This window comes from Manduca sexta, chromosome 16 (genome assembly GCF_014839805.1).
Source record: "Manduca sexta isolate Smith_Timp_Sample1 chromosome 16, JHU_Msex_v1.0, whole genome shotgun sequence".
Taxonomy (NCBI): Eukaryota; Metazoa; Arthropoda; class Insecta; order Lepidoptera; family Sphingidae; genus Manduca; species Manduca sexta.
Window position 1 is genome coordinate 11,172,075 of NC_051130.1, and position 8,780 is coordinate 11,180,854.

Sequence of the window (8,780 nt, forward strand, 5' to 3'; positions counted from 1 at the left end):
TTGTAATAGATGTACATGAGACTAATGCAAGATATTTTACTAAAATTATTTGAATATTTTACTTAAGTTATGTACCGAAATTTTGTTAAATATAGTTGGATTTTTGTACCAAGATCTGAAGGTCTGAATAAAATTACATATTATTTGACCACAGCCAAACGTAGGTAGATATTGTACTTTTGACGTTTCGAATGACCAACTTCCGAATTCCGCGACCATGAAGGTTGCAGTTCAAAACGTCAAGAGAAAACTAAAATACACAAGACTACGATAGAATTTGAAAAGTAGTTTTTATTTCGAAATACATAAACTTTTCGTACCAGAACATATACTGCGACTTTGAATTTTATTTTAAAGGTCATAAGGCCGAAGTGCGCACAATACAGTATAATACCTAAACAAACAAAGATGCTAACATTGTTACATACATATTAAATTACACATTTATTAACATTATTTGCGGGTATTCCCCTAATATACAATATAGCTTTTACACGCAGCTCTGTCCGCGTAAAAATATTTTCTGGAATAAAAGTCCCGCTTGTATTTTCCTGGGATAAAAATCCTATAGCACTCAAGAGTAATGTAGCTTCTTATTAGTGAAAAAAAAATCAAAATCGGTTTAGTAGTTCCCTTGTTCCCTGTGTGCCCTTAGTATTTGAACCTGCAGACATTCGTCTTGGTAATCCGTTCCACAACCAACTGGGCTATCGACTAACTAGGCTAACTAGGCAGCAGGAATGACTGGTCTTATTTCATAATCTTTGGCACTACGCGTTGGGCATCTCTCATTACGACGTCTCAGCAAATATCCTAGCGTCAAATTATGTTTTGTTCATTTGGACTTTGTAATTGCAGACAGTGCGTAGTGGACAGGTAATGTTATATTTTATTCTTTAAATTTAAATATAAATTAAACGATAATTGAGGTATATAAATATTAAAAAAAAATCATAGAATACACTATAAGAGTTAAAGGAGTCGGTATCACAAGTTATAAAGATTATTTAGAAGTAATTTATTTGCCTTGGTGGCGTATTTGTATAGTGTCCGTGGTACGACTCTGCTATTTATTTAATTTTATTTGACTAGAACGGAAACTATCAATATGACTTATACCCAATTGCAACAATTTCTTACAGGCTAGTTTCACATGCACAAAATTAGTAATACATTAAAATAAAATTACATGAGGTCCCGGGTTAGATTTCCAGGTCAGGCAGTGATATTTGGGTTTTTATGCGTGAGCATCGGAATATTTTTTAGTGATATCAACCCGGAGTCCTGAATTTGTGACCGATATGGCGATAGGATCACCCACTTTATCATGAGACCGATGATTTATTAGTCCAGATTTTCCAATATGGACATGTTATCAATCACATAAATTAATAGAAAATTTACAGTCAAGTTACCATTTAATTTATTCATAAAACATTTATTAAATTAGTCTATGATATAATTGATATTAATTCAGGAGTATATTTATATTTTATGTTTATAGGTTATTTTGGGTGAAACAGTTTTGAAGTAGTGAAATCGCGTGGATAGTAAACTGTCCAATTTAGTGCGTATTTATTGTTAATTATAACAGTAAAATTGGTGAAAGCTTGCTTATATGATCGCCATAATAAGTTTGTGATCTCAACAAACTCGCAATAGACCAGTGGAGAACCCTCCACATTAGTAAAAGCCGCTCTAAGAACGGCAGAACGAAATTTTTCTAGACAACAAATTATATAAGACATTTTAATTTTCTACTTATTCAGTTTCTTTTGTGGCTGATTGTACTTGCATAATGTAATCAAGGCTAATGATGAGTTAAGATATTCAGAAACAACAAAACTAAGCTATAATATTTATTGACCTAATTATATAAATGTTTTTTTATGCTTTCAGGTGGATATGTTTTTAAAAATACCCTGGCTAACAAAGATGAGGAAAGGTATGTTTCATTTATATATTCTACTAGCTAAGGTTTTTCCGGGATAAAAGACCCGCTTTACATTTTCTCGGGATAAAAAGTAGCCTATAGCACTCTGGAGTAATATAGATTTGAATAAAAATTAGCAGAATACAAACACACTCATTCCTTTTATTCCCGTAAGGGTAGGAGACGCACTACTGGTGAACCCATTTTCCACCGTGTGCATTCCGTCCGATGATGTGATACGGAGCGAGCCTATCGCTATATCGAGCACAAACTTTAGGCTCCGGGCTGACACTGAGTAGACAAACCCAGTATTAATTACATACATACATACATAACATCACGCATTTTATCCCCGAAGGGGTATGCAGAGGCGCAACTAGGGCACCCACTTTTCGCCAAGTATGTTCCGTCCCATGATGTGATAGGGGGCGAGCCTATCGCCATATCGGGCACAAATTCCAGACTCCGGGCTGATACTGAGCAGAAAAACCCAAATATCACTTTGCCCGACCCGGGATTCGAACCCAGGACCTCAGAGCGCTATTGTACCGGACGTGCAATACAACTACGCCACCGAGGCCGTCAGTATTAATTAATTTGCAAAATAGTTTTATTCCAATATTCTAATTAGCAGAATAGTTAAAAAATATCCAAACTCAGAAACTAGCTTTTTGATAAAAAAACCTAAGTTACAAACTATTTTATATTATTGAGTTTTAGTAATAACATCATGTGTCTCACGCGCTTAGATGAAGTACCATGGTTTTACAATTCCACTTTTATGTGGTTTATCTTGTCACTCAGTTCTATAAAAATGTAGTAGATACTCGGTGGTAGGTACCTAGTGTGTGAATCTGTCTAGATAGGTACTATCTGAATGTTCTGCCGCCAACCAACAATGCGCATGTCCTATAATGGTTTGAAACACATTGTCGTCAGTGTAATTATTAAGTCTAGTTACTGTTACCATAAAATAAACGGTTTACTCATCCTGTCACTCTAATGTTTCTATATATTTTCCAGTTGGGTATTTGCTCATGCTGATGATGCTGTCGCCGGTGTCCAGCTACTGTCCGCAGGAGAAGACCCACAGCCTGGGTCGCTGCGCCTACCACATCGAATGTATGGAAAACATCAGAGGTATACACCTTCATAATGAGTGCCTTGAATCCGCCAACTATCCAGTCACCGTAGACCTTAAACTCACAAATGCCGTCGAAAGATTTGATTACCGTATCGAACAGGATTTCTTAGGTTTCATCACCTCTCTTACGATATCAGCGGATTGGGCAGAAACAAGTCTCTCTCTCCTGCAATACACGACTCGGCTTCAAAAACTAATCTTAAGTAGCAATAATATCGAAAAGATAACTGGAAAGCCGTTTTACTTCCTCAGTAATTTGGAAAGCCTGGATCTATCCAACAACCAGTTGACTAATGTCGATGAACTGTTTCAATTCGAGCTCCATCCAAACAAATTATTCAAGCTGTCACTAGCTTACAACCGTATAGAAGAGCTACCTGGAGATGTTTTCGAAGAGCTTACTTCATTAATCGAACTTGATTTATCATACAACAAAATAACTAATATAAACGAAGAGCCCTTTTCGAATCTAACTAGTTTGGAAACATTGCGTTTGAACAACAACTTGATTAAAAATCTAAACGGAGCTGTTAACAATCTGCATATTCTTAAAAATTTGTATTTGAGAGACAATCAAATACAAAATATTGATGTTCAATCACTTAAGATCATTACACATTTGGAAACATTCGACGTTTCTCGAAATCAGTTAGAGAAAATAAATTCAATTGTGTTCCTTAGGCACTGGAAGCATCTGGGTGGCAAAAAAATATGTAAAATTATTTTATCGGATAACCACATAAATGTTCTCCCGAATACTTCGAAGGAGATATCGGCGAGATACACACGCAGCGCTCGCCCTTACAGCGTCGATGTTCTCACGGAAGTTGATTTATCCAACAACGAAATAAGTGACATCGAATATAACGCATTCCAATCGCTGTTTAAAATGATCTCTTTAGATTTATCGAGAAACAAAATAATCGATTTCGTTGTCAACGCTGATGATTTGGAGCATGTGAAATATTTGAATTTGAGCGGCAACTACATTGTACGGCTATATTTCGAAAGTTTTTCCGCTATGAAAAATTTGCAAAACTTGGATTTGTCTCACAATTATTTGGATTATATTCCGGATCAGACTTTTACGAATACCTATAATCTCAAGAATGTAAATATGACCTATAACGAAATCGCCATAATTAAAAACTGCACATAAAAATGTTCCACCCGGAAGGTGGAGTATTGGATTTGTCGAACAACGGTTTAAATCAGCTAAAGATACCCTTCGGTCAAGGACTACGTTTGACCATCCTGAAGCTGCATTCAAATAATATAAGCATTCCGTCTTTAATTGATTTGATCCATCAAAATGATCTAATGACTTTAGACCTCAGCAAAAATATGATTATAGAATTGAACAACACATCTCTACGCTTGCCTGTCAACTTATTATCTTTGGATCTGAGCTGCAACATGATAAGAAGTATAGGCCCATCGACTTTCCATCGAATGGGACATCTGAAGACGCTTCGCTTATCTCGTAATAAGCTCAGTACTATAGAGTATGGCGCATTTCAAGGTTTGACCGTCCTGCAAAATTTGGATTTATCATTTAACGAGATTAAGTTCTTGGATTCAAAATTACTGATGGATTTGAAACTACTCTCTGTCCTTTCTTTGAGATCGAATGGTATGCTATATTTGAACTATAAGAGTTGGTATGGACACAAACATGATCTCAAGGTGTTTGTGGATGGTAACTTTTTGACTTGTGAATGGTTGGTGTCCGCTTTAAACAATTTCAATAATGGGTTTTCTAAAATGCGACCGGCCGCGTTAGTTGTACCTGCATTAGGAAACTCTGTTGAGGGGATTCCCTGTGTGTCAGAGAACAAGGAAAGTGAGAAATTGACTGATATAAGTTCTAAATCATTGATGGACGATGACAGACTGTTGGTAACAAGCCAGAAAATACTAGAAGCAGTAAGGGAGCAGACTTATTACCTAAGAAAGTATTCACACATTTGGCCCTCGATCTTTAAGGACACAGAGAATGAACCAGACAAAAAATGGTAATAGTTATTATTGAGCAGGAATGATTATTCAAGTCTCCAGTGAATCTATTTTTATTTTATATTTTAGTTTTACATAAAACCCTTTTTGAGATTTTGTTTTTTGTGTATATTTTATATACTATTATAATATTCGTCTTAGATTTATATGCAAAGAAGTCTTTATTAAAAAGATGGATTAATAAGGTATAACTTTTTGTGACAGCGATTTTGGAATAAGCATGGGAATATTTCTCTCAAAAAGCTTTGTGTCCAATGATTTTTGTTTTAGATTTCTTTCAAAGCTGTTCTATTGATAAATTTGAAGAAATCAAATATATTTTCAACTATATTTCAGTTTTCAATTAATGGTTTAAATATGACAGCACAAAATTTTGACTCTAGTTCTGATTATAATCTAATTAATGTGTATAATCATTGTATTTTTTTACATTATGTAACTACATAGTTTAATGAAAAATAAAAAGTAAATACAATTATTTTTGTTTGTATTAAAGATAAAAATAGTGTAGAAAATATATGTTTTACACTTCTAATCAATGTAACCTATATGATATCACATTGCGTAAATTAAATATAAACAGAATTTATTACAACCATTCCACGGATTTAAAATTTACCAGTTTAAGTGTTTAATTTTGTTATGTCTATTATAGTTTGTGTATTTGAATAAAAGTATTTACTGATTTTTTTATTTTTTTACCATTCATTATCATAAGCCCTGTATTATATTCTATCTCACTGCTTGGCACGGGCCTCCTCTACTACTGAGAGGGATTAGGCCTTAGGCCACCACGCTATAAAATCTATCAAATTACAGTAATATTGAAATGTGACGTCACCCAGTACCACCGGCCATAACGCTGCGTGAGTGGGAAAAGGACAGCACGATAGCCCCACTTTTGCTCATTACTATATTATTTCGAATATGAATAACTGATTTATTTTTCAACCAATTTTGATGCTGATTTCACAAAAGAATTTCTTTTTCATATTATTTTCTATTACATATTCAATAATAAACTAAATCAAACATAGGAAACTACCCTATTAACATATTTGAAAAATCACACTAATTTTTCTTCACTGTTGATGCAAACGATCTCATCTCATCAGCCTACAACTGTCCACTGCTGAACATAGGCCTCCCCTTGAGTGCGCCACGTTGCTCGGTCCTCCGCTCTCCTCATCCAGCGTCCACCGGCGATCCTGTGAATGTCGTCGGAAAAGCGGGTCGGAGCTCGTCTTACGCTAGGCTTACCGAGACGCGGTCTCCACTCCAGGACTCGTCTGCTCCAGCAGCCATCGGGTCCTACGACAGATATGGCCAGCTGACTGCCACTTCAGCTGGCTTATTCTCCGAGCTATGTGCGTTGCTTTGGTTCTCTCAAGGATAACCTCATTTCTGATTTTATCCGCGAGACAGACACCTAGCATAGCTCGCTCCATCGCCCGCTGCGCGACCTTAAATTAGTGGACTAGCCCACAAACAGATGCAAACGATAATTAACAATAAATGCACTTGTAACAGAAAAGTCAGAAGTTTGGTGGTGAGGTACGAACCTATTTTTACCTTCGACCAAGGTTACCGCAATACGTTTTACAATCTTATATCAATACTCTCTTTAATATAATGACCGAAGTACGAACAGACTAGGTTCAATTCGACAACGACGACAAATATTTTTGTCTGGCTGACATTCCTTTGTAGTTCTGCAAGATCGGGGCGAGGTCTTCGACGCATAAAGCCTATAGGAGCAATTATAGCTAGAAATAACCATAAGCAATTATTGCTAATAATACTCGTCAGGAGATTAATGCATCAAACTGTTCAGACGCGAGGGAAAACTAAAAACTCGCATGTGATTATGACATACAAGAATTGCTCTAACAATTTTGTCGCGGCTTCCTTATAGTGGCGATAGCCTAGTTGGTTGTGGAACGGACTGCCGAGATGAATGTCCGCAGGTTCGAAACTCATGAGCACACACCTGTGACTTTTCTACAGATGTGTGTATTCTTTCGGAATTATCGCTTGCTTTAACGGTGAAGGAAAACATCGTGAGGGAACCTGCATACTTGAGAAGTTCTCTATACGAATTTCGACGATGTGTGAAGTCTACCAATCAGCACTAGGCCAGCGTGGTGGGCTAAGGCCTAATCTCTCTCAGTAGTAGAGGAGGCCCGTGGCCAACAGTGGGACAGTATATAATACAGGGCTGATATTATTATATAACTTTCTCGCTCGTTGCTACGGTTTATATAAAGACATATATCTCAAACGTAAGAGTATTGTATAATTTTTGTCCGAATGTCAAAAGACTCGTATACAATTATTATATAGGTCAGGAGAGTTTTGCCTGTCAATGCGTTTGAGAATTGCCTCGGATGCGGCAACTTTTTTGTCTGTTCAAGAATTGAACGTGCGAAGCAAGATTGCGCGAACTAAATGAGGCCAAATTAACGATGTAGTTCTGCAATTATATCGAAATTAAATGTCAAAATTTAGATCAATTTTTTTATTTCTTTGTGACGGGACGAGCTTGCTTTTCGCCTGATGGTAATCGATACGACCGCCCATAAACAGTAGAAACACCATCCAACACCATGAATTACAAAGTATTTTTTGTTATTTCACTGCGCTCGCCATCCTAAGACATGAGATGTATTTTATGTCCAGTAGTTACACTGGCTAATGTCCTTCAAACCGGAACACAACAGTGACTATACACTGCTGCTTGGCGGCAGAAATAGACCTACCACCTACCTCATATATGAGACCTACCACCAGTAAACTAACATTTAAATGGCTACTATACTGCTTGGTGAGACTATCGCCTTGGATATATTGGTTTGAGTTCAGGACTCACAGTGAATAAATACATTGACTTTCTGCACATTCTTTGTTAATATAAAAGACAGTGCTTGTATCATAATGCCATTAACCTCTGCTCATATGCTGTTCATTCATTGTTGACTGTTCATGAGTATAATTATTCTTTATACTTTAAATTTTTTTATGTTCTGAGAAAACATAGGTAGGTATTAAATCTTGTTTATTTGATAAGACATGGCTAACCTTGTAAAAATTTAAAGTGGCTTTCCAAGATTCCCATAATAGTAAATCTTAGAAAAAATTGTTCAGAGATTGAAACTCTATATTTTCTAAATTATTTTTCTCTATAGACACAAAAAAATATATATTTTTTTTATGTGGGTGGCCATTGTCCTTTGTCCGATGCAGAGGCGTTGGATACGAAAGAAGGAAATATTAGTGAAAGGATGCGTTGCAGAAATGTCGTTCTTATAAGAAGCGGAACAGGAAGATCTCTTTTTTCGGTTGTTTTTTATAAGGCAATAGGACCTCTAACGGCGATAGCTTAGTTGGGAGTGGAACGGAATGCCGAGACGAATGTCCGCAGGTTCAAAACCCAAAGGCACACATCACTGACTTTTCGAACATTATGTTTGTATTCTGAGTGAATTATGGCTTGCTTTGATAGTAATGGAAAACATCGTAAAGTAACCTGCATACCTGAGAAGTTCTCTATAGGAATTTTGTGTCTATGGCAAGTGGAGTGGTCCGATAGAATGTCGACTGACGAGAGATGATGACCCTCGGCAGTCGACACAATTATGCCGGCCTGTTGGAACTGGATATACACAGGCTGATTCCGAACGCGACACA

General features: G+C 36.5%; 1 protein-coding gene across 1 annotated transcript; it reads left to right on the plus strand.

The window, feature by feature from the left end:
• Window positions 1-811: 811 nt before the first annotated feature.
• LOC119189463 (chaoptin-like) lies at window positions 812-4,251 on the plus strand. Its single transcript, XM_037439124.1, has 3 exons — window positions 812-876; window positions 1,900-1,945; window positions 2,957-4,251. Exons 2-3 carry the CDS (start codon window positions 1,906-1,908, stop codon window positions 4,234-4,236), a joined length of 1,320 nt encoding a protein of 439 aa, XP_037295021.1. The 5' UTR covers window positions 812-876; window positions 1,900-1,905; the 3' UTR covers window positions 4,237-4,251.
• Window positions 4,252-8,780: the final 4,529 nt, after the last annotated feature.